General features: G+C 40.5%; 1 protein-coding gene across 2 annotated transcripts; it reads right to left on the bottom strand.

Annotated features, from left to right (window-relative positions):
* LOC137996465 (uncharacterized) lies at positions 1-27647 on the bottom strand. Of its 2 annotated transcripts, none has more exons than XM_068841910.1 (8): positions 27568-27647; positions 26257-26345; positions 25601-25686; positions 21700-21813; positions 20893-20964; positions 20695-20796; positions 10344-10442; positions 1-9663 (listed from the first exon to the last, which is right to left on the bottom strand). In XM_068841910.1, exons 3-8 carry the CDS (start codon positions 25680-25682, stop codon positions 1169-1171), a joined length of 8964 nt encoding a protein of 2987 aa, XP_068698011.1. In that variant the 5' UTR covers positions 25683-25686; positions 26257-26345; positions 27568-27647; the 3' UTR covers positions 1-1168. The 2 variants fall into 2 exon arrangements, with proteins under 2 accessions (XP_068698011.1, XP_068698003.1); XM_068841902.1 differs by having other exon boundaries at positions 27495-27641.

The following is a 27647-nucleotide window of genomic DNA, read 5'->3' as shown; positions in this document are numbered from 1 at the left end:
GACAGTACAAGAAGTAATATCCAAGCAAGACACAATCTACTTTGTTATGGGAGTTACTTAATCGATTTCGGATAAAAAAGCTTGTGCAAAATGACTCCGCATGAAATCTCTCTGCTGTCTGTAACTAATAATTGTTTTTAAAGAAGGACGAGCTATTTGCTTCATTTCAAACAATATATGTTCTTCGTGTTCCCTTCTGTCGTCCTTTTATTCAAGACGAATTTTGTTGCAAAGTCTGCTTACTTAACAAATGTTACTTACATTCCTAGAAAAGCAATTAACAACACTCTATAACAGTAATTTTCGTTTCCTCATTGGCAAGTGGAAAAGGCATGCTGGCAGAGGAGACGCGCATGGGAATTGCGGTGAAAACAGACAAAAATTTTGAACTGACACAAGTGTCTGGCTCGCTTTAAAAAGGGGTCACGTTTAGTTTGGAAATTAAAAGGAAGAAAAGAGGAAGGGAGCGCCTGTGGGCAGCTAGCAAAAGAAACGAGATGATTACAATGTACTTGGACATTTTGACCTGTCCACTGCTTGGGTCTGACAATGCACAGGAACACCGAATGTTTGCAAATACTGGATACTTTTTTAGCAATCCCTAAGGTCAGGAAAATGAATTTTAACATAAGCTGTTTTGTCATGATAAAAGCACACAACATGACACTGCATCAAATAATGGCCTGTAAAGCAATTTCAAGGTTGCTTGATTGGAGGCAAAATGAACCGTCATAATATGCCGACTAGAAGTTGCTTTCCTTTTCCTTTCCTTTCCTTCCCAGTCTGGGGATTTCTCTCGCTAATTTTATGTGAACGCTCTATTCCTCTTGCGTTAAGTTTGTTCAAAACTCTGAAGGTAAGGCATGCTGTACGGTCAGTGAAAAAGCATGACATGAATTCCAGAATGTTAGATTCCTTTTAGTGGTGTTGTTTGTTACGGATAAGCATTGATTCGGCCGCTGGTATCTGCATTCAATTCTTCCACTCTTACTGGATACCCGATCTTAGTATTCTTTTCAATTCCGTTGTACCCAAGTGCATGCGGAGAAGCTGCCTAATCAATCAATACTTCAGGTGTTTGATTTCTCCCTCATTTGAAGACCGCGGCCCAATTTTACAACCCCTTAGCAATTCCACCCTTCCCAATTCTTATTCGCTGGAACACGCCTTAGTCGCCGCCCTCCTCTTTAACGCACTGCACACACCTCTTCCGTAATTCGTTCACTTCCTCCCCATCACGGAAAATCGATCTGGTGAAATACACTTCGTGATGTTGGCACAGTTTCCAAAAGTCTTTTCCAGTGCCTGGAAAGTTTTCAAAGTCAGCGGATTTTTTAAATGGGAGTGATGCAAGCCCAATTTCGCTTCGCGAAAGAGCGACCATTCTGTCTAGTCGCTCAATTGTCAAAGTATCATCATTTTCTTTAAGGAACGAGATAAACTGATTGGTTGCCTTTTTCAAACGCATCTCGAAATTCCTCGAGAATGAACTTTGGCGCCTTATTGCCTCACTATGGATTTCCAAAAGTGAAGCGAAAAGGGCACACTTTCTTATGCGCTCATGCACTTGACTAAGAGTTCTCAAATCTGGCTGGTGACTCTCCAGGTAAGGTGTGATGTTTCCCAGGACGCATGTGATGTGGTCCAAGACGTTTTTCATATTAGGGTGTAGCTTCAGACTTTTTTGAACTGCCACACGATTCAAACTGCGTTGCGCTTGCTCAATTTCATGAACGATAATTAAATGATTGTTAAGAGTGAATACTGTGAGTATGTCGAGGGGTCTTACTGTATCTAATGCCATTGACTCGGACAGTGGGAGCTTTTGAATCTTGGTGACGATGGCTGGAGGCTTGCAAAGTTGATGAAAAAGATTCCGTGCTAACGTTGCTTTTTCAATTCCAAGCTTGCAAATTTCATCCTTCACATTTTTTACGTTCTTTAGCGTCCTCTTGACTTGGTTTCCATAACGATAGCTAAATGTGATCGCGGTTGAGCACCGAGGACATCGAAAGAGTTGAACATTTCTACCCATTTCTTTGTCCATCCACGAATCCATTTCTGCAACGGTTAGAATGTGACCGCAGTCGAAAAGTTGAACATATCTTGTCGTCTCTCTTAATTTGTTTTGTCCATCACTTACCATAGAGGAAATTTTTCCCGCGTCGCAAGTGGCACATAATGTGGGGCAGTTTTCTCCGCACAACCCAATGCAAGGGTGGTTGCATGGTAGCCTCTCAGAGCAGGGTTCATCACATCGGGGGCGGTCGCATTCCTCTTCACACAGGTTACTGCACTGGTAATGAGGACAACTCCATTTACACGGTCTGTTGCATGGAGAGCATGGTTTTGAACAGCTTTGAGAGCACTTCGTATGAGGGCAACGTCTACCGCATTTTCTGTCGCATGGTGGACATGGAACTCTGCAGTCGGCTTTACAACGGTGCGAACAAACAAGAATTCGGTTGCATGGACGTTGGCATATTTCATGAGAGCCTCTATCGCGGCACTCTTTACACTTGCCGGGGCATCGATGACCACACGGTAGTTTTGTTAGACAGAAGTTAGTGCATCGTACATTATCAGGTGAATAACTGCAGGGCATCTTAACCTTGTGATTACAAGAGAGGGTCTTTTCTACAAGGACGTTACAGGGATATTGGTAACAGGGTTTCCCACAAATACCCCTGCACATGTGATTGCATCTCAGAGGACGTCGACAAGCTGCCTTGCAGGTAGCTGTTTTGAATTCGATGCACTTAACTCTCTCCTTGTGACCGCAATCATAGGTTTTCTGTACTCTTCGGCGACACTTCACGGTGTTCGGGTCTTGGCTACAATCCATTTCTTGGGAATGATTTCCTGGGCAGTTAAGATTCTTTTCGACCATCAATTGACATCTGAACTGTCTGCAATCCTCAGAGCATTTCCCTGGACACGGGTGACCGCAATCTAGATTTCTTTCACAGCGCTCTTGGCATTTCACAGTTTTCGGATCTTGACCACAAGCCAATTTTTGGGAATGATTCCCTGGGCAGTTAAGATTCTTTTTGACCATCAATTGACAACTGTACTGGCTGCAATCCTCAGAGCATGTACCGGGACACGGGTGACCGCAATCTAGATTTCTTTGACAGCGCTCTTGGCATTTCAAGGTTTTCGCATTTACACCACAAGCCAATTTTTTGGAATGATTCCCTGGGCAGTTAACATTCTTTTTGACCATCAATTGAAAACTGAACTGGCTGCAATCCTCAGAGCACTTACCGGGACATGGGTGACCGCAATCTAGATTTCTTTTACAGCGCTCTTGGCATTTCACGGTTTTCGGATCTCGACTACAAGCCAATTTTTGGGAATGATTCCCTGGACAGTTAAGATTCTTTTCGACCATCAAATCACAACTGAACTGGCTGCAATCCTCAGAGCATTTACCGGGACACGGGTGACCACAATCTAGATTTCTTTCACAGGGCTCTTGGCATTTCACGGTTTTCGGATCTCGACTACAAGCCAATTTTTGGGAATGATTCCCTGGACAGTTAAGATTCTTTTTGACCATCAAATCACAACTGAACTGGCTGCAATCCTCAGAGCATTTCCCGGGACACGGGTGACCGCAATCTAGATTTCTTTCACAGCGCTCTTGGCAACTCACGGTTTTCGCATCTCGACCACAAGCCAATTTTTGGGAATGATTCCCTGGACAGTTAAGATTCTTTTCGACCATCAAATCACAACTGAACTGGCTGCAATCCTCAGAGCATTTCCCGGGACACGGGTGACCACAATCTAGATTTCTTTCACAGGGCTCTTGGCATTTCACGGTTTTCGGATCTCGACTACAAGCCAATTTTTGGGAATGATTCCCTGGACAGTTAAGATTCTTTTCGACCATCAATTCACAACTGAACTGGCTGCAATCCTCAGAGCATTTACCGGGACACGGGTGACCACAATTTAGATTTCTTTCACAGCGCTCTTGGCATTTCACGGTTTTCGGATCTAGACTACAAGCCATTTCTTGAACATGATTCCCTGGGCAGTTAAGATTCTTTTCGACCATGAACTGACAACTGAACTGGCTGCAATCTTCAGAGCATTTACCGGCACACGGATGACCGCAATCTAGATTTCTTTCACAGCGCTCTTGGCATTTCACGGTTTTCGCATCCCTACTACAGGCCAATTTTTGGGAATGATTCCCTGGGCAATTAAGATTCTTTTCGATCATCAATTGACAACTGAACTGGCTGCAATCCTCAGAGCATTTACCGGGACATTGATGACTGCACTTGAGCTGTTTCCTGCATTTCTTTAAACACGTTAACCGAGAAGGACATATATCGCCGCATTTGTTTGTGCATAGGTGTCCACATGGAAGAAAGCGTTCACAAGGGGCGTCACACCTTACTTTGTTCAGATCAAGCGAACAATGCACCATTTTTTCATGGCCACAAGGTAACTTACGTGCCACTATTGTTTCACAGTTCACACCTAGAAGCTCCTCCTCTGCTGTGCTGCACGTTATGTTTTTTTTATGTCCACAAGAAAGGTCGACTTGAACCCTCTGATTACAAAGATGGTCCTCTGGTTTTTCATGACAGACCAGGGTTGCTTCATGACCACATGACAATACTCGTTTTACCTTAATCATACAGTTTTCATATGGTAGTTCCGCTGTAACAACGCTACACGGGATAGACTTCATATGGCCACATTGAAGTTTAACGCTGACCTCTTTTTTGCAGATGCATTCCTCAGGATTCTGAAAGCAAGATAGCATGCGTTTGTGTTTACAGGGCAATTGTTTTTCTAACTTCACCTTGCATAAGACACTTTTTGACTCATTTTTGGCAACATGGCATTTGACAGACGCTTCGTGCCCACATGCTAGTTTGACTTGAACCATCTTGTTACAAATGACTTCTTCAGGATTTTCGTAACATTTTAAAGTCCCCAGATGATCACATGGCAAAGTTCTTGTTACGAGATCCTTGCATGGATTAGTCTCACAATTTTTGCTGCAGATTTCTTTACAAGGGTGCCCACAGGCCCTTAGCCTATCGCATGGCTGATTGCATTTCAATGACGATGGGTTGATGTGACATGGCTTTTGAATGATATGTCCACATGAAGGAATCGTCATGTCCACCTGTATCGTACAGTCATCACAAGGTGAACCAATGTGGCAGGTTTTATGGCACGAATGACCCCGCCCACATTTCCTATTACACTTTTCCTTACACTGAGCCTTGAGGCGTTGTTGGCCGCGAACCGAGGAGCTCTTCTTGCGACCCCGTTTCAGTTTTCTTGAAGAAGGAGGGTAACAAAAACCACTTTGTGACTGTTGGTAACAAGGCAGACTTTGCTGGTGACCGCATGGAAGATCCCTCAAAACCTCAACCTCACATTTCCTTCCTGTGCAGTCCTCATGACAAAATCCTGTACAATCGTGACCACAGTCCAATTTTCGCTTGCACTTCTCACCACACTGAATTGGATCCTCTTTTTTTCGACACATGATTCTTTTCGTATGCTCACATTCCAAGGTAATGTTAATTTCGGCCTCACACTGACACTTTTCTCGGCATTTCTTTGAACATGGATGTCCACAATCAAGAACTTTGTCGCAGTTTTCTTTGCAGTTACTGTGCTCTGTGGGATCGATAAAGCACGGTAGCGTTGTTTCGTGTCCACATGAAAGGAATTTCTTGCAAATAACTTGACAGTTAAATGTGCACTTCTGCCCACATTCTTTAGCACAAGAATGCCCACAGGGCAACTTGTTTTCGCATTTCATCTTACAGGGAAACGTTTCAGGTTCAACACTGCATGGTATTTGTTGTTCATGGCCACACTTGGGGACTACTTTGGTCATTTCGCGGCAACACGGGTCACAAGCTATGGGATGGTGACACGTGCGAGGGCATGTGTGTTCATTAGGACATCTACCAGGACATGGTTTATTGCAATTATTTAACTTGTGGCTCGATACGTGACACTGCCTGTCGCAAGCATGACCGCATGAAAGACGGTCACCACAAGGCATATTGCATCCTCCTAATGGATTAAAGTCACTTTCTTTTCTTACAACTGTGACGTTATTGTGTTTCGTACAAAGAAGCTGTAGACCATCGGCGATGCCATTTTTTGCTTCTAAATCATTGACAACCTCTTTCCACAAATCGGACTTGCTTTTCAGTAAGCTGAAGTTTCCAATGCAGTATAGCCCTTTGCGAGCCCGTGAGAGTGCAACGCAGACTCTATTGGATTCAGCAAGGAAACCGATGCGACCCTCTGTGTTACTTCGCACCAGTGAGAGAAGAATTATATCGCTTTCTTCACCTTGAAAGTTGTCAACTGCACAGACCTTTAGTTCCTTAAAAGCTAACCTTGGCAATTGATCTTGGAGAAGTAGCAACTGACCAATGTACATTGTTAGAACTGTGATCTGTGTTTCCTTGTATCCTTGTAGTAGAAGATATTTGCAAAGTGCCACTATAAACTGTGCCTCGTGATCATTAGCATAGCTCTGTAAACCGCTAACCATCCTCTCGGGTTGTTTGTGGTCAATGAAAAACAAATTGCAGCACATGCCAGATATGTCTTCAAAATTGTTCACCGATTCGTGGTCAACAATTTCGTGGTCATAGATTCTCTTTGTCAGTGCGGCTATTTCAGGGCGCATTCTGTGTTGTACGGATAAACGTTTGCAATCCATGTTGTTCATTACCATCCGCTCAAACAAAGAGACCTCCAAGTTGTACCTTTGTGCTAATTTGTAGACTGCAGCTTTTGGACGTAGTTGTTTGTGATCTCCGATAAGAATGGTGTGCTCCGTATTTGGTGTAAGAGAAGTAAGAATATGGGCTTCCATCACTTCAGCAGCTTCTTCAATGACAACAATTTTTGGAGCTACGTTTTTAAGCACCGAAAGGTATTTAGCTGCAGACGTTGTTGTCATTCCAACTACAGTAGCCTGACGTATGACTTCCTCCGCTTGCTCAAATGAAACTGCCTCTAATTCTGTACAAAAATTTTTATATTCTTGTTCACTTGTCCGAACTTCTACTCTGCAATGTTCACGATAGTTCTCAACCCAGGAAAGATACAATCGCAGTCTATCTAGTCGTTTTAAAGTCCAGATATTGTCGACACGCATCATCTCTGCAGTAGTCATCATTTGTTGGTCTTTAAGCTCATTTTTTACAGTAGAAATGTCAGCAGTAATAATTTCCTTTCCTTTGGTTGAATTTGAGCTGTCGCCGTGTTCCTCGTTCTCTTGTTTTAGGAAATAAAAGGCTTTCCCAAAGACTGTATTAGCTTTCTTTTTGTGACTGACGACTGTCCACCCTTCATCCTCGTCTTCATTTTTAGCTGACTGGTCTTGTCCTTGAAAAAGGAATTCAGCGTTTTCCTCTGAAATTGGCTTCTGGAAATGTTCCTCTGTTTGACTGAAGCTTTGATCATATTGTGAAGAACCAGTTGCTCTTTCTATTGCAGGGTCAGTCAGGTCTGTTTCAGGGTTTGCGTTTTTGTTGTTATCACCGACATCCATTGATGCTTCAGCCAAAATAATATCTTCAATAACCTCATCTGAACCAGTTTCTGGTAGGATTGACCCAGCTTCCATTGCTTCATACTCATCTTCTTCTTCGCCTTGCGTACTCTGATTGTAGGAATTCACCAAATGATTGTCGCATAGCCACAGCCTAAAAGTGTTGTCTGGTCTTTGGCTCTTGTTTGCCACGTAATGGGGAAATATTGCATTAGAGAGCTGGTCTGCGTGTGCGAAATTCATCATTTCCTCTAGATCATCAAATTCCAACAACGGCGGCTGCATGCTTGCCTTTGCAAGACTTTTCTTCCACTTTGTAATCTCGTTGACATGTTCTTTCATCCGGTTGTGGACTTCACGGAATTTGTATTTCAGCCTATTACTTCTGTCGGTGAATTTTTTTAAATTGCAGTCCTCTAATTGGACGCTTTTGCTCCGTGTTCCCACACGAATTATTTCTCGTTTGGGAAGGAATTCCAGGAGCTTTTCCAGGAACTGATCCAGTGCGTGGTTTGTGTAACATACCATCAGCATTGGTGAGTTGTGCTGAGGATCCCATGCATCACGGTTTTCAAGTAAACATCTCACAATTTTAGTCCCAACGAACGTTTTACCAGTTCCTGGAGGACCCTGGATGACAGAGAATTCAGTTGTAATTGCTGTTTTCAGAGCTTCTAATTGAGAAGTGTTTAGGGGAAGTACCTTTACTGGAGGCCAGGCTTCAGTTTGCAAAACAGGTACTGCAGTGGCCTTCCATTCATCTGAGACATCGAGGGCCTTGCTGAGATCATAACAAAGCGGCTGCTGGGAGTCATTACGTCTTAAGTATTTAGGTGGATCGATTTCTTCACTGCACTCGATCAAGTATTTTTTGAACGGTAACGTTGGTCCATCCAGTTCCTTCAACCCTTTAAGAACATGACGGTAGGCTTCAAAATAGGCAGGTGACTCGACCATTTGGTAATTGCAATTCCGGTTCTCAATGTCCCAAACGTCTTGGTCTCCTATAAATTCAATCCCAATTCTGCCCTTTTTCAGTTTCTCTTCATCTCGTTCTACAACCGTTGCAAAAAGCATTGTCTTGAAGTTGTCTTGTGAAAGACAAAGAAAGGTGCCGTATATGAGTCGTGAATGACCCCATCTGCTGGTGTTGAATCCAGAAACATCAATTTGTACTTGATATATTATGCCATAATTCTCAAATTGCTTACCGGAGATGGTAACACTACGGTAAGATTTCATACCAAGCTGATTTCGTTGTTGTCTTGGTATGTTTAGGACCAGTTCGTGAATACCCTCCCTCAGTGGCTCAAGAAAGTCTTCTCGAAGCAATCGAAACTGGACATCGAGGTAATGCTCTGCATTCTCGTATCGCCCCTTTATGATATTCGTTGGCAGGAAAGGTCTTTCTCGATTCGTGATTTCTTTGTTTGTTGGACAGATCGGAATGTATCTAAAATCGTCTGGTGGCTTTCTTCTTCCTCTGTTGGGGTAACGTTTGACGAGTCTTTGCCTTTCACCTTTGATGATGCCATCTCTGGCTTGCTTAAAAGCATCCAACTCTTGTTCCAGTCTTTCTTTCCTTCTCAAATCCGAACGTTCCAAGGCTCGTTTCAACAGGTCATACGGAAGGTCAGCATACGAGCTAGGCAAATGCGTCAAATAGGATGAAAAGACCATGATAAGACATTCAAAAAACTCTTGCCCAGAATCGTGGTCATGTGTGGCTGTTGATACTTGAAAACAATCAAGTAAAGGGGAAATTTTTAATCTCAGGAATGACGAGTCTTTTATTGCAGCAATAATCGTGTTCTTTTCCTCACTTTGAGGTGCCTTGCAGGATACGGCTAACGTGCAAATTAAATCGGAGATGAACTCACCACTGCTGTGCTGCTTCTTTTGAGATCTCATAAGGAACTTCAAATGAGCCATCTCTTCATTAAGCTTACAGACAACCTCGATAGCATCCTCTTTTTTCAAAGATTTGAGGTCCAAGGAGGGACTTTTTCCTTGGAACGGTCCACGAGACGGCGGTCTCTTGTTTTGTGTCGATGAATTCACAGAACCAGATCTTCGTTCGTGTTCTTCTTGGTTTCTTTTAGCTGTGGCAAAAATCAAATGCATTTCCAGCAAGAATTACTTCGTAAGTACATTTATCATTCAATGAGGAAGCAAGTTTAAAAATGATAGTTAACGGTATTGTATAGCGTTGTGCCCACAAATTTGTTACATTGCTTTAAAAGACTGTCCTGGGAAACACCAAGGTATTTGCATCTCCTATTTTTTTCGTTATCGGTGTATTCATTAATTAACTTTAAATGTGGGTTTAGGGATAAACGAGACCCCCAAATGATCGTCCTTATCCAAGGAAATTAGAATGTACATCTATTTACAGATATCATTCAGCAGAAAGACATTCCTTTGTTCTTAGAGTTTTGGAAGACCGTTATTGCTGGTTCGGCCTTAATAAAGTCAGTAAACGCCGACCTTCCACACAGTAATCTGCGGCTGAACCAACTGAACTAACTGGTCGGAAAAGAGCAAGATTACAGGTTTGGAAGACCGTTATTGCTGGTTCGGCCTTAATTAAGTCAGTGAACGCCGACCTTCCATTCAGTAATCTGCGACTGAACCAACTGAACTAACCGGTCGGAAAAGAGCAGGATTTGAAAGCAACGCGAAAACCTCATAATAAGGTTGTGCTTCAGTTCTTGAACAGCGAAATTAGTAATTTTAGTATTACTTCGCGGACATGCGATGATGAGGTTTTCCGTGTGCTCACCTTGAGGTTTGCTTCTGTCAATCGATGATGTCTCACGGTTTCTCTCACGTCCTAGTGAAGCTCCACGTCCACTGCCGTTTTCGCCTTGTCTTGTCGTTCCTGCCATAAAAGGGATTTATAAAGTTACCTATGTCTTTATTTCTGAAAAGTGCAGCAAAGCAGCCCTCTAATTCATTCTATTCTCTGCAAACGCCAGAGCTCTAAACGTAGAGTGTGGAGAAACAATTTTGTGGTCAAATGGTTAGCACAAAAGACGTTCTTTGCTTGAGCACCAAAAAGGTCGCAAAGAACATTAGCGAGCACAATCTCTTGCGATGTTCATTCTTCTTTGCTCAAAATTCTGCAAGAGGCAGTGTCTCTCACAGCCTGAAACTACCCCAGTAGTTCAGTGAAGGTAAACCAGAAAATGTTGGTGGCTGGAACTCAGTTCATTTGGTCTTTGCTTTGAAATTAGTAAAGCAGTAAACCTCGTTGTCTCAGCAACTATTAGAAGAAATTAGAGAGGTGTTCTACAAAGGCGACCTGAATTATATCGTTCATCAACGGAAATTAGCTGGGCTTGGTTAAAAAAATGCTTGAGACTTCATTAAACGTTTTCCAAGTTATCAGATTATGTAGAGACAGGACCGGTTTTCCTCGTTGAGTGTGCATACGTTCATGTAGGATTCATTCTGAGTACTTCCCTGTCCAATAAAACCCAGGTCAGATTTAAGCGTTCCTCGCTCGCTTTCGTTTGTCTCATGTTCTTCGCTCGTCTTCAGAGAAATTGGCTTGTGCTATAAATTGATGCTTTCATCATGATCGTTTATCATTTAATTGTAAATTTAAGCCTAGCAATTATATTATAAGAATGTGAATTAGAGCGATTTTCAATTGAGTGTCGTAAAACCAAAACCAATTAAATTAAAAACCAATTACTCAGCCAATCACAAGGAGAAGTAAAACCAAAACCAATTGTAAACAACTACCCAATGAAATACAACATTGTATCACTCTATGGCGTCATGAAAAAACTAACCAATCAACAGGGATCAAATATCCACCACTGAATTCGCGAACTTTCAATCGCCGCCATTTCTTTATGACTGTGAATCGTCGGCCGGGCTTTTGAGATTTTGAGAGCTGTATTTAGATGAAAATGGCATTGGAATAAATGCTTTGGAACGGAAAGATGTTGTGGTGGGTATCATTATTTACGGGAGCGGTATTTGGGAACGTAGATACATGTTTTTCCCCACTTCGTGCCGTAAACGCAAGACTTCGCGTTGGCCTCCTTCAGGAATATTGCTGGCCAGCTTCATTGTTCGGTAGCTTACCAGCTCGTCTTCTTCTTCTTTTGGAAGAACTACTTGGGCGGTGTGATGTAAGTTAGGCTAATATTTCGTACTTCGTTTAATATTTTGCCTTATGCTTTGAAAAGTCTCCATTGAAATTCTCTGCTTTACGGGTCACAACTCAGGGGGATGAGTTTGTATTCTTTGATGAAATTGCTTTTGTAAAACCAAATTATTCTCAGAGCCATTCGCGGTTGCCGATAGTCTAACAGACAACCGGAGAAAGTACCCATAGTCTGGTTCTTTTTTAAAGGAAAAAATATACATGTATTCAAACGCTGTGTAGCTTTCTGCTGACGGCTAGTGGCGAACGGCGTCCTTTTGGCGGGAAAATCGTGTGACCGCTCCGTAGCTAGGGCGAAACAATTTTTTTTCTGTTTGGGTCACGATTTTGTCTTTGTTGTCTAGTATGCCTGGCCCACATTTTTGTAATTTTTGTAAAAACCATGGGGTCTCAACAAGGGTTACACACGCTCATAGAGCGAGTTGCCCTTGGAAGGACTGTGTCTGCCTGAATTGTACCAGAACGCGGCACAGAAATTCCTATCACCGCAATTTGAGGAATATAGAGACATCCACAGTCACCAGCACCACAACAACACCGGTCGCTGCGGTCGCCGGAACTCTCGGAACTGTTTCCGCTGCTAATGTTCTCGCAGTAGCAAATTCTGGACAAAAAGCGAGTGCCACTTCGGTTGCGGCTGCCAGAGCCGGTAAGTAAACTGTTACTCTACTAGATATTTCATTAGAATTATCGTAAAGATTGACGAACGGAAATGAATTTTTTTTCCTTTTACTATGTTAATGATAATAGATGAAAGAAAAAGGGATAACCGTTCACCTGTGGACGGCTAGCAAAATGGTTTCTACCTCTTTCTCGATACAGTACGGTGATGCAAACATCTTCATTTTCGGTAGGTTTGCAACAAAGCTTACCTCAGCCGTGCGACCCTCCTTGGTCTGTTTCTTTAAGATCAAAAATTATGTATTTGAAGGTTGTCAACTTGTGTAGCTGCGGCTACCAGAGATGGTCAGTAAACTTGAATTATCGGTAAAATGGGTGAAGGGAAATGCACTTTTCCTTTTACTACGTTAAGTTGATAAATGAAAAAGGGATGTAGACCTGTGGAGAGCAAGCAAAGTGTTTTTACCTTTTTAGCAGTAATGCAAATATCTTCTTCATGAAGAAAGGTTAAAGCTTAATTATTATTTTTTTGCCATTGAGATATGGATTGTACTAAATTCGTTGGTGAGCCTTTTCCTCAATATTTTTTACACTGCGTTCAGTTTTGTTCGTTTTTACCCTACATGTAGCTAAAGCAAAGCGTTTGAAGGATGAAAACAAAAATGAGCAAATGAACAGATTTGTCAACAATTTCATGGCAAATCTCTCAGAAGAGGAGAAAAAGCTGCCATTCCTAACCAACCATGCAAGGGCTTTGAGGGCCTATTCAGAAGGCAGTATGCAGAGGGTAAGTAAATAAAAGGAAAAAAAGTAAATATAAATGTATTGGTTGCTACCTTCTATAATGCATATTTACCCCATGAATAAGTGCTGTCTTGTTTTTCCATGTCTAATAAGTGTTCAAAAGTGGTGTTTTTTCTATTTTTGGATGATCAAATCCATAGCATGGTGCTGAAGAACGAAACGTAGTATTAATACAATTAAAAACCATCTGATTGTGGCCCTTTTAGATGGATAATACCCGCAATTTAAATAATTGATATTTCTTGTTGTTTACTATAAATGACATTTTTATGCACCTATCCTTGTTCCCCCAATCCCCATAACTTTTGTGAAGGTCCATCCCGAAACCAACTTTAATTTCCATTTCGCCTGGATTGTATAACAACCTTCACAGTAGGTAGTAATAGAATTGTGATTTACTAGTGCTCTTGATGTGAGTAAAATGTCATTATCCTCCTGGAGGATGTCAAAATTGTTTTGGAGGAAAACATTGTTAAAGTGTGTTCTGAAAATCAACGGATGCGTTAATTTATATAAACCTTTATTTTAAATCGTGCAGACAGAGAACCATGGGCAGGTAACAGAAAGACAGCCGTCAGCAGTCATGGCCCTCACACAACTGGAGGCAGCCTTTCCTCACATTCCCTTTACAACTTTGGAGCAGTTGTTCAGGGAATGTGGGGAAAATGTAAACACTGTGCTTGACCATCTGACGACCAATGAAGCAAGCGGCCAGGCTCAATTACAACAACCCATGTGTACTATGACAGTGGATGATTGTGAAAACCTCCGCCGACTTTCAGCTTTATTTCCACAGTTTTCCAACATGCTGGATGATTGTTTTTCCTCGTTTTCCTTTGATTTTGGTAAAACTGTTGATTTTTTGGTTAGTCTAACTTCATCCTCAACTGGCTCGTCATCATCACCACTATCTTTATCACCACCATCATCACTTGTGTTAAGTTTTTCTGGTGCAAAAGACTCCCTTCCCTCCTCTTCTGCACTTCCAGACCCCCTGTCAAGCTTCTTAAGTTTTCCTGAAGGGCACACAAGTGGCAGAAGGCCATTCAGGTGCCCTCACTGTGGGTACACTTGTGAGGCACAGGATTTCCATTTTTGCCCACATTGTGGGCACCCTCTGGATGGTAGGCCCCGCCTTTGAGCTGTGCAACATTTCTTCTCAACGTGAAAGGAGTTTTTCGTCACTTTTCCACCTTTCCTTTGGCAATACATTTGTGAAAAAATACACCCTCTTCTCTTCACGTTTTGGACATAAGCAGATTCGAACTGCTAGTCCATTGACTGCTTATTAAAGCTCAGCAATTATTTGCATCATTAAAACAATGAGCAAGCGTAGTTATATGAGAGTATGGGTACTTACTTCATGAATTATAGCACAGTCAAGAGATGTTTTGAGTGTGTCACTGATTATAATTGTCCTGGCAAGACTTTTGATTTCCGTATGTTAATTCATTCATTCATTTTTATTGTCGCTTTTTGTTGGTCTGGTTCAAAACTTTTCTTTGAGAATTTACATTTGAAAATTTGAGCTAGAATTTAAGCTCGAGTCTATATGTGCATCAGCATAAAAAAATTTTCTTTTTTCAATAGTGTTTCTGGGGACTTTAACACCAAACATGTATACATACGGATGTCTCATGGTTACAGTGCCATAAGATCATTCTGAACAATGACAATCTAAATAGCTTACAAAATGTTAAACAGCTCAGTTACATTCAGTAGTTCTTTCGGGGTAGTCCACACTGACTGTTGACTGGGTGGGCAGTGTTTTGTTCATCACCCTTTTAAAGTGAAATTTCTAGCCCTTGACCCTGAAAGAAAAATGTACTCAGGGGTATGGGCCCTGGGAGAGCATCAATTTCTTTTCCTTTACACTAAAAAGGATTAATTTGTGAACTTTTTATTGTTCATGATTGTTGATTTCAAGAAAACTTAACTATTGCTGAGTTCTTGGAAACTTCAAATATAGTGCTGGGGAGCTCAATTGGGTTTTGGAGGGCTGTAGCATTTGAAGCAATCATACTTCATACTGTGTCTGTCAGGCTCCATGGATAACGCTATCCACTGGATAAATCACTATCCATTGGATAATGGAATTGGTTTCGCTATAACTTACCCACTGGATAGTTATTTATCCGGTGGATAGCACTATCCATCATTTGAACAACTGGGGCCAGGTGACTACCGGTATATACTGGTGAGTGTTTTGTCATGGAAGGATAACTGACATTTCCAAACTAAAGTTGTAAGGATGGAACAGAAGGTAGTGAAGATCATTTTAAAAAAAGATTGTAGGCTTGTGTGGGTAAGCCGATGTGCTGTGTAAGCTACTTGTGAAATTTTATATTTTTTCCTATTTTTTCACGTTTTTCCTATTTTGTTGTGGTCAAATTTCCAATTTTTCTATTTTCTTGAGCTGATGTGCTGCTTGACACCCTGAAAAAAGCTATTATATCATGATGTGCCATGCTACATTGTTACCCTCTTGAAAGAGAACATGAATTAGGATGAAGCTGCCCGAGAAAACATCGCATTACCCTGTTAACTTTCTGCTTTTCATCCATTTTTCTCATGTGTGTCCGTGAAATACAAGTAGGATTTTGAAAACAACACAAAATTTTGGTAAGGTCTACTGCATTTGTGAAAATACAACCAAAATTACCTGATATTAAAAATCATGGAAATTAATTTTATCACATAAGCCACAGTCTGCACACCTCCATTGTCAGATGCTGTGGAAGTATTAGCACAAAAGGACAAGTGGGGCAGTACACTTAAGCTTATATAAAACCTGAAGCCCTGAATGGTCATTTTATAAATAAATGGCTGAAATCGTACAACAAAGCAAAGAAAAAGAAGATAATAAATGAGTGCTAATACAGTGGCTACAGATTTATATTTGGAACACACTTACCTTTACTAGCTGGCTTTCATTGGCATTGGTTGTCACAACCTTTGTCTCTTTTAATGGGTGAGTTATTAAACCTGATCTTGCAAAGCTTTCTGTCAATATGGATGGCACACAGTGGCAATGTGCTTGACAATCTTTTGTACCAGTCTTTTTCAACCAAAGACTCCCTCACCTCCCCAAAGTGGGAATGTAACGCTTTACAACAAGGAGACACATCTTATCTACCACCCCCATGCAAACGTGCTTACATGCTCCTATTATTCCCCTATCTCCATCGGGTGATTGCAAAGAAACAGTCGACAACTTTTTTGGAGGACATTTAAATTTAATGTTTTGGTATTATGTAATGAAATGTTGCAAACATTATTTAACATTGCAAGTAGAGAGACTCTCAAGTTGCATCTTGGTAAACTAAAATCCACAAGTTCTCAAGTCTGAAGCATTCCAGCAAAAAATTGCATTAAATATTTTCAGTTCTCATTCTTCAAACTCATTACATGTTGGTGGTTCTTTGAGAGCAACTACAATGTCAATTTTATCACATATATCCTTAACATAAAAGGGTTGGCAAATAGTAAAATCCAAATTATGTATGTAAGTCTGAGACCTTAAGCACAAAAGGTTGTTACTCAAAGGTAGGAAGGGGCATACAAAAACAAGTCTTGATGACCCATTGTAAACCAAAATTCTCTAAAAATCATTTAAATTATATACCGAAATTCTGAGATCCATGTTTTCCCTGCTACTGTTTGCCACCCCTTTTCAGCACATATACATTATTCTGAAAGGGATCAATTATTATTGATCCTTTTTAGAATACAATGTACTGTCAACTTTTTGTACCCCAGCCTCTCCATCCACAAAAACAAAAATGTACCTTCCTCAATATAAAAAAAAAGAAAAAAAAAAGGAATCATGAAGTAACCAAACAAACAAAATTACAAAAAAAAAATTGATTTTTTACATCAGTTCATATTGTGTAATGACAGTTGCAGTTTTATGATTGTCATGTCAGTAGCATTTAGTTCTAATGACATTATCAGGAAGGGATCTTTCAACCTTAAAATTTGCTTTTTACTGTACTACCAATCCAATTCACCTCTGTGTTGAAGCAACAAGTTCATCCACACATTTTTAAGCTCAAAGTTTCAATCGAGAAAATAATTATATGAAATCCTGTGTCATAAAAGACGAAAGGTTAGTTGACTTTTTTGTAGACCCAAAACATATTTTGAAGTCATTTGTTTAAGTAAGGAAATACCAGTAGCATTGAAAATGTGAAAACACTGCTCTATTTCTACTTAAGACTCACTGCACCATTTTGGAAACAAGCTTTCCAAAACTGCTCTTCAAACCAGAGGAGTTGAAAACTTTGGCATAGCACTGGCTTCACAATGCTCAGGGATGCAGAGGTGGTAGTCTGCAATCTGGCAAAAAATTATTTGAATGCCTCATTACCAATAAGGGGAGATGGATGAAGGAAACCTACTTAGGGGACAGGCACAGATAGGTCGCACAAGAGAACAAACCTTAGATTTTCTTTTCAAATTTTACCAATTCAACATCTTTTCAAGAAATTATGGTCTAAACTCAAAACTAAACCATTTCAAGAAGACATTTGGCCACCTACCCTCACCCCTCCCCCACCACACACACACTAACACACCCCTTTTGATAAGTCCTATTTTGCATCCTGTACTGTAAGCTAGACTATTCCAATTTATATAATAACCCAAGTTATTCACGGATTTTGATGGGTTTCGACAAAACACTGACCCCCGGTCAACTGACCCCCTTACTGACCCCCCTACTGACCCACTATAAAATCAATGGGAAAATGAATACTGCTTACTTAAGCCTCAAAAACCCTTTTTAAACAGCATTGTTCAACAGTATTTAAGTCTAAGCACCCATTTTAAAAAGGTTAGCTTACATGAAGTAATCGGCCATCACAACAATAATCGAAAACTAACCTTTTTAAAATGGGTGCTTAGACTTAAATACTGTTGAACAATGCCGTTTAAAAAGGGTTGTTGAGGCTTAAGTAAGCAGTATTCATTTTCCCATTGATTTTATAGTGGGTCAGTAGGGGGGTCAGTAAGGGGGTCAGTTGACCGGGGGTCAGTGTTTTGTCGAAACCCGATTTTGATTGGTTCTTGCCTACGATCTATTAGAGGACAGACGCACGATTGACGTCACCATCAGCTTTTATGCGAATAAAGTTTAATTCTTTATTATATAAAACAAATAGATTCCATGTTGCCGTGCGTCTGTTCAGTAATAGATCACAGAAGACGTCAAAATGTGGTAAGAACATCAGTGACACACTCGGCTATCGCCTCTTGTGCCACTTTTTTGTTCTTACCACATTTTGACGTCATCTGTGATCTATTACTGAACAGACGCACGGCAACATGGAATCTATTTGTTAAATAGAATGCAAAGGGTTCGTAATAACTACTAACTCATAACTTGCCAACACTTGCGGTAAAATTTCTGGACGCTGCGGACATGAACTTGCAAAAATGCATTTACAATGGCAAATGACATGTTGGCACTGAGTAGCTCAGGCCATCTCCTAACATACACTTTGACACTACCGAATACAAGTTCGATTGGGTTGAAGTCATAAGAATACGGTGGTAGTTTAACAAGGGTAATGTTCTTAGGTGCTAAAATGTTTATTAGGTCTCTTTCATTGTGAATCGAAGCATTGTCCATTACCAGGAATGAATCGCGTGGAATTAAAGGAACAAAATATTGTGTCATACCGTAGTTAAACTGAAGTCTGTTGAAGCTTCCGTGGATAGGGTATGCTCCAATGATTCCGCTGTCGTAGCCGATCACACTTAATACTGACATTTTCACGCGTTCGTCTCCTCTGTTCGTGACTACGGGAACATTGCTATTTGTGTGGCACCGTCCAGTGGTTCGTACCCCATTAACGAGTTGAATAGCAGTCTCGTCAACAAAATAAAGCTTTCTTGGGTCAACAGTTCTTCTCCATTCCACAAAAGCCGTTCGTCGAGCTCTGTTCTGAGGTGTAAACCTTTCCAATGGTACCTTTGCTGCCTTGTGTCTCGTTAAATCTAAACTGATAAGAGTTCTGCAAATTGTAGGAATAGATGGAATTTCAGCTACAGGTAAGTTTAGGTCGTCTCGAAGGGCTTTCTGGATTTCAGTGAGATACATAAATGGGTCGTGTGTAACAAGTGCTTCCAGGTAGGCCACTTTCCATGGCGGCATAATCGTGTGCGGTGAACCTCTTCCTCCCGGGTCAAAAAGGCCAGTCGTCAAAAACTTGTTGACGATGTTTCGCGCAGTGTCGTAAGTACACATGTTCTCCGCTGCAGCAGCACCACAACTGCCAGTTCGAAGATAGGATGCGGCAATTTGGTATCGCTTCTGCAAGGGAAAAGCTGCTCCTTTTTTGTAAACGCCACCATGCTTGTTAATTCTCCACGCCATGTCCGTCAACACAACATTCCGCCGACCGTGTAACAAAACCAAACCAAAACAAAACTTTCGGAAGGCACATCAAATCATAGGTCTAACAGAACATTCGTCAAACAAAATACACAACGGATGAACGGAAAAAAAAAAAAAAAAAGAAACGAAAACGTAATGCTATCGTTACACGCCAATTTCTTCCCCGCTTTCGTGATGTCGAGCAATATCTTTATTGGTTTTTCTTCCTAACTTGATTGGCTGACAAATCAAACCTCATCAGTGATTGGTAGAAAATTTTCGCACACCCAATAGGAACGCACAGAAAAACCAAACCAAAACCAAAACCAAAGTAATTATCTAATTACTTTCGACACTCAATTGAAAACCGCTCTATTCCTTGAGCTTACTAGCATTTCCTAAGAAGAAGATAGAGCGAACTCTCGAAAAGGGAAAAACAGATGTTCATCTCAGTCACCAACCGCCCTACTTTGAAAAGAAAAATTTGTAGTTTTCCAAGGTGGAGCTATAAATTTTCTCTGAGTATGCCTTTTTTGGCTAAATGATTCATCTCATAACTTCAGGCTTAGGTAGGATATGCCACCAGTTACCGTGTCTAATTGTCACGGGTCATTTTAATAAGTGACATCATTTTGTGGAATCTAATCTCTGCGGAATGGATTAGAGAAGTAAAGAGGCCATAGTTTTCGAAATATCAATATCCAGCTTGATAGTGAAGCAGAGAGGACGAAAACAATAGAAACGAATTGCAATGAATGTGAAAGATATTAGAATATCATCCACTTTCCTCCTCTGTCTTTGTCGTCTAAACCTCTCTTTCAAGCTGAACTTTAATATATCGAAAGTGGCCTATTAACTGATAGTCGGAAAATTCAGGTTTGCTAAGCTTTACCCTTTACTGTAAAGAATTGCAAACTATTTTTGAAAAAGTGCCTAGACTAAAACAGCGCAGATTGACGTTATTCTGTGAATTACAGTTAAATGCCACATAGTTATGCACATACAATTTCTAATTAAAATCATGACATTTACATCTTACAATTTTTAAACCTGCGATCTTCGCCGTTTAGTGTCGCATTATCACTAAACTTTCCTCTTGCATATTCCACCAACTGACTTCCCAAACGCTATGGCTCTTAGTTCACGTACCTTGTACCTTACTGGTGCTTGGTTGGCTATCCTGGGATGTTTCCATTTTCAATGGTTTTGGTCGGGTTTGGTTTTGTATTGGCTCCTTATCGTCTCCAGGATCTGCAAAAACTTATGAGTATTTAACCACACTTTGCCCAAAGTAGAGAAGATAGAGCATTGAGTTCGTTGGAAAATTTAGTGGACTGTTGGACTCACCTTCCTTTCTGCCCTTGAATTTGCTTTTTTTGTCTTCCATTTTTCTTGCCCAATAACCCTTCTTTCTGCCATCTGGAATAAAGAAAGCAACCCAATCTAACGTGTACCCGAGTTTTGTCAGAGACAAAGTCGAGTCTCACTGCTTGCTCCGCAGAACCCTTATATTCCCAGGCCCAAACAAGGTAACACAATATTTCAGTCTCACTATCGCTAAAGAAGAGACCATTCTATGGACCACAAAAGAAACGTTAAACAAAATTCCTGATAAACTGGGGTTGGAAGCCTTGCTTTAAATCAAGTCATCTTAATTTCAGGGAGGGTGGGCCTTCTCAGAGGTTCACTGGCAATCGATTCAGGCCCTTAGCATTTGATTTTCTAGCACTGCTTTGCACTGTATAAGCGTGAATAAAATGATGTTTTCAACGTGTTGACACCAAACACAGCAAAAGCATCGAATGATGCACTGACTCGCGATTGCCGTGCTTTGTTGTGTGCAATTTTCCTATTTTCTTTTCTTTTCTTCATCAAGTTATTGCATTAGAGAGCTTAACCAAGGGCGTTTTCAGAGTGACAATAAACACTAATTCATTTTATTTTTATTTTTTCCTCAAATTTACCACCAAACCGTCCATGTAAGAAGCAATGTTGAAACAAAAACTTGACACAGTCTCGAGGCAGTTGAAGGGAAATCGCCCCACTTCCGGCTTCATGGTCCGTCTGACAAAAATGCTTGGAAGCTCTTTCTGGTCTTTCGAACATCACACTAGCAACTACGTTAGCTATACTATTGTTACTTCCTGCCTTTACCTGGTTTTTCATCTGCAGATGTTCCACAAGCTCCCTGACTTGCTCCTTTTGCTTCCTCTGTTGGTAACTCTTCGCCCTTGCCTTTGCCTTTTTTTTCCGTTGGTTCTTTCGACTCTGAAATGTTGAAAAAAGTAAACAGTCTTCTTACTTCCGAGGCGTCCCGTCGAAGGCGCAAATAGGGACCTTTAGCAACGCAGATTTTTGCGACGGCGACGCCGACCGGAAGTCAAATTTATTTCCGGTAGATTTGAACATGAACAACGACAACAAACAGCTCGCATCAAAGTAAGTTCATTTAACGAGTTAAGTTAAGGTAAAATCTAGTAAATTGTACCTAGATCAGTCTTGTTTTACGTTGATAGCTAACCTACTAAGTGATAAGATTGTGTGGCTTTGAGTAGTCATGTTAGTACCGATAAGTGTTACGAGGAATTTTACACAATTTGGACTTCATTTCAAGTAGGTAAGTGAGTAAAAAAAAGACTCGGCGAAGTCAAATGAAACTTATGGAGAACTTTCCTTCGATTTACTTGGACTTGGCCTTGCAAGGACGGCCGGGAACTCGGCGGAATGCTCAAATATGTGTTGTTTGCTAATTTTTGTGTTTATACTTTATGTAGAGCGACTATGGAGTGGACCGATGAGCACGACGTTTTGATGCTGAGGGAAATGATTGTCAGTGGTGTATTTTCTTTCAAGAAAGGAAGCGTCGGCCGAGGAGATGCGTGGGATTCTATCGCTGAAAAGCTTAATCAGATAGACTCGCCACAGTTTTAAAAACTGATTTGTAACCAGGTGGTTCCATGATAAAATATAAAAATGTTACACTGGTTAAAAATATTATTGAAAAGATCTTGAAATCCCAACGTTTCGGCTACTAACATAAGCCTTCTTTTTAGTAGCCGAAACGTTGGGATTTCAAGATCTTTTCAATAATATTTTTAACCAGTGTAACATTTTTATATTTTATCAGACTCGCCACAGTTTCGCGTCAAAGACAAGAGAGGTGTCAGAGATCACTGGGTATTGCTTCGACGAAAATTTAGGTCAAAGATCAGAGAGGAGGAGGCGGCTAGTGGTGTCATCGTTGAAGATCCGACAGAGAGGGAAGTTCTAATCGAAGAGTTGATCGAGAGAGAGGATACCGTCAAACCAGATGAAAAATGGAAAATTAGACCGCTACAGTCAGTGTCTGGCTCCAAATGCAGTTTCACGTCGTTTAAATGTAAAAGCTGCAACTTCTACTATCCACCTCTTTTGATCCTAAAAATATGTTTTTGCTTATACTTATTACGAGTAAATAAAACCATTAAAAATGGGGGTCACCGTGCTCGTTTCTTCGCAACACGACGACAAATGGATGGCAAATGGACGGCAAATGGACGGCAAAGGGGCAATTTCAGCTTCAAAATGATCATTTTCCGCAAAAGGACTGGGGCGAATTCAAAACAACAACTTCTTAAAAGCTTTTGAACAGCAAAAGCGGCCTTTGTTGATTGTCTTCAAAGCTTGCTGAGAGAGCTGTTGCTCTGCAGCTGCCGAATAGATTATATCATGATAAATAACCTTGATGAAGTTTTCCAATCTGCTTACAAGCAGCTGTACAGTGCTGAGACGGCTCTTCTCAGAGTTCATTTGGTTGCTTTAGATAATCATCAGTCTGTCATTTTACTAGTGCTAGATCTGTCCGCGGCGTTCGACACTGAAGACCATACTATTTTACTAAATAGGCTAGCTACTCGGTTTGGTATCACTGGCTCTGTGCTCTCTTGGTTTATCTCCTGTCTTTGAAATAGATACCAGTTCGTTAGTATTAGGGGGAGAGGTCTCCACATCGCCCATTGGCATGCGGTTGCCTCAGGGGTCTGTACTAGGCGCCATACTCTACCTGCTCTGCACTTCGCCACTCGGGGACATCGTGAGAAGGTACAACATGGGTTTCAAGTTCACTTTTATGCCGATGATACCCAGTTGTACTTGTCCTTCGATTCCTGTGGTGGCGAAGTGGAGGCCTCAGCAGGTTCTCAAATTGAAGCCTGTGCTCGTGAGATAGACAACTGGATGTTCTCATTGTAATATGCTTAAGCTCAACAGCGACAAATCGGAGCTACTTTTGATCAGCTCTCGATAGTACAAGCATCAGCATCGGCTCGTAATCTAGGTATAGTTTTTGACAATAATTTAACATTTCAGAAACACATTAGTGCTATATGGAAATCAGCTTTCTACCATCTCAGGAGGATAGCTAAAATAAGGAGCTATCTAACAGAGGAGTCTACAATAGACCTTATTCCAAAATGGCCATCATTTAAATACTCTTTTGTTTATATTCAAATTAGCCCTTGATGCCTCGTTCTTGAGCTGAAAATTCAAAAGAATATTTTGCCTTGAACGAGGCATCAAGGTCTAATTTCAATAAAAACAGAAGAATATCTAAATGGCGGCCATTTTGGAATAAGGTGTATAATACTCATTCATGCTTTTATAACTCGTAGGTTAGACAATGGGAACGCACTTTTATCCGGGCTGCCAAAATACCAGATCCAGAGGCTACAGTCTGTACAGAACTTGGGCCGCACGTCTCGTTAAGCGTCTTTCTAAATTTGATATTTCATCATTACTTTTTGAGTTCCACTGGTTACCAGTGGAACCTCGTATTGTTTTTAAGATCTTATTATTGGTTTTTAAATCTCTGAATGATTTAGCCCCTACTTCTTCTTTATTAACACAGTATATTCCTAGTCGTAGTCTCAGGTCATCCAATCAGTCTCTAACGGTTGTTCCAAGGTCTTAATTAAAGACTTATGGTGATAGGGCCTTCGCAGTGGCTGGTCCAAGGCTGTGGAATGCTCTGCCCATTCATATGAGACAGCCTGGTATTTCATTAGCTATTTTTAAGAAAAGTCTGAAGACATACCTTTCAAAAAAGCTTTTTTGTAATTGTTTGGTAAATTAATTCTAGTAGTCTTGTAAAGAGCCATAGTGCAGTTAGCGGATATGGCACTACATTATTCTATTTATTATTATTATTATTATTATTATTATTATTATTATTATTATTATTATTATTATTATTATGTCTGGCGAGAAAGGCTGCTATCTTCGAAGTCGCAATGTTATGCACAGTATGAGATGTGCGGTGCAAAACAAGGGAATCGCCTTAACATACAGAAAAGTCAGCTATTGGTCCATTTTTTAGGTTGCCGACTCAGTAAAACCAACTTTGAGATTAAGTTAAAGGCTTGATCAAGGCGCCTCAAACTTGTTTGTAGGTGCCTTTTCCTTCACCTAAAATAGTTTGTACTGGCCATTGGAGAATTAAAGTTAAAGTTCTCCGGACTTATTGAACCCAGCACTTTGTACTTTAGAGTGTGGTATTTTCTGTAATCACCGGGGCCGAACTTTCGTAGGGAAAGGTTCAGTGCATGGGGACAGCATACGTTAATCAAACTGATGATCTGAAACCGGTGTCTGACACGTGCACACTGCAGACTAACTCTAAATGACAGTTATTGAAAGCTAACCGACCACGTACAGTAAGTTAAGTTGTCGAAAGAGAGAAATGATCCTCGCTCTTTTCAGGACAATTTGAGCAATTGGGTTCGAATTCTGTTGGAGCCACCTGAATTTTTCAAGTGCCTATAAAAGACAATTGCTCAGTCTGTCCAGAAAAGAGCGAGGATCATTTCTAGTCTCTTTCGTCTATAGACCGCACTTCAAATATATATTCATTTCTTTCAATTTTAAATTGTCTTGAACTATATTTCCCTGGCAACCAAGTCTTCTTCGCTTACCACGAGAATTTGCATTTGCAGGGGTTTCTATGTGCCAAATTAAGGCGTTCAACCTCTAGTGTGACAAAGTTGTTGACTCTTTGCATTTGACGGTTGCATCAAATTACCTTTAGGCTTTTCCCACTTTCCTTCATGTTTATCATAGGTTTTACTCCATCTATTTTTCTGTTTTCCCCTGTTCCTTGTCATGGTCCTTCGGGAAAAACCAAATGCAGACAATTAATGTGACAAAGTGTCCCCAAAATGCTGCTCCTCAAGTAAGGATAAACAGCTGAATTTACCCTAAGCTAAAAACAACGCTAACTTTTACCCTTGCCTAATTGTTGGAAATAGGTAGAAAAGGCTTTGACTTAAAGGGACACTTTGTGTTGGATATCAAAATTGGGTTGCATCTAATTAGATGCATTTCTGGGCATAAGTAGCACAGTCTTTCATTCTTATTATTTTCATTACTTTTAGTCTCACTTGGAATCCTTGCGCGGCTTTATGGAGTCCAATTAAGAACTGAGTTAAGCTTTTAATCAGGAGCAAAAAGCACAAAATCAGCACTGATAAAATTCAAACAAATAATATTTTGTGGTTACATTATTCTAACAAACATTCGCTTTGCAGCGTTTTGTGCCGGGAGAAAGAAGTTTCGACAGCCGCAAATAGAACGATGGAATTTGGCATATAAACGACTCGTACATGAACGAATTTGGGAATTAAAAAATCAAGGCAATCATTCGTGCTGTCACTGAATAGATTGTATCACACTGCTTACCTGGATGACCACTGTTAAGAAAGCTCAGTGCAATCTGCTTAGTCCGTGTTTCAGTAACTTGCTACGCCTGTTGAAGGTCACTTGAGCCACTAAGAAATCAAGTTTATAAAAATGAGGCTCTATTTGTCTGTGTCAAGATGTTTAATACAAATAGAGAGAACATTTCCAAATGGTACTGATTGTCATCGTTCCTTTATGGTTAACAAAGTCATTCACATCCTTCTCAGCTTCCAAAGACAAACATAATTGTCTGGATATACATAGATAGGTTGGATACAAACGAGAAATAAAAGTATTTTTCTTTCTCGGTATAGTCGAAAAACCGTGATGAAAAAGAAAAGAAAGTTAAAATAGCAACGAAGAAGCCAGCCGTAAATCTACGCAAGGGAAAAATCAGTCAAGTTGGGGAAATAAGGAAAACTTTGCAAGAAAGGTATCTAGACAATTAGCTTCTTGTTCTTTTCTAGATCGATCGACAACGAGTGATCAGTTGTCGTAGATTCTTCATTCCAAAACATTAACGCTTAATTCTAATTCTCTTTGAAAGGGTTTCATTTAATTTTGTTTTAATATTAGCCTAACATTAAAACAAATCGAAACACGATTGAACTTAAAATTTTAACGACCATGTGTAAACGAAAGTTAAGAAAACGGATAGACTGAAACAAGCACTAAAGCAAAATATAATTTTTTGGACTCAGTGCCTCGAGAAGAAAATAGGTTTTAAGGTACATTAACTGAAACAGGTCCTGATGGCAGTTAATAGTCAGTTCCTTAGTTATGAAGTCTAAGCCAATTCTTGCGTAACATCTTGGCTTATTCAGTGTTAGCTTGGGTTAAACGTCCACAAAAAATGCGTCCGCCAAAAATCTGGTCCGCCTAGGACTTCAGGTTTTCCAGTAATTTGATCAAGATCACATTGGACGTGATAAATACTAGAATAACTAAAAGTTAACTCATATCATATCATATCATATCATATCATATCATATATCTTTATTTACCCTCGGATTTTTAGAGTAGCTTGGTGTAGCTAATATCTCCGAGCATTTACCCCCCCCCCCCCCCAACCATGATACACCATAGAAGACAGACCACAACACCAGGAACTACATGCCCTACTCTTTGCGATAAGTGTGCGGGTTCTTTTACCTAAAATTGAAAGGATTCTGCTTATCTTGGTGATAAACTCTTGTGTAATTGTCGTACACACCCCAATGCGCACGATAGATGCTTACCTTTGCAGCACCCGGGGAAGGAGCAGCTACTAAGAAATGCTGAGAAATGCGACAAATAAAAGTCGTATCTTACTTCATATTCTCTGTAAAAGTGACTGATTTCGAAATACGTTCTCAGAATTCAACGCAGAGGACCCACATCCCAAGTATTTT

Source organism: Montipora foliosa, chromosome 1 (genome assembly GCF_036669935.1).
Source record: "Montipora foliosa isolate CH-2021 chromosome 1, ASM3666993v2, whole genome shotgun sequence".
Classification (NCBI taxonomy): domain Eukaryota; kingdom Metazoa; phylum Cnidaria; class Anthozoa; order Scleractinia; family Acroporidae; genus Montipora; species Montipora foliosa.
This window is presented reverse-complemented; position numbering and strand designations above follow the sequence as displayed.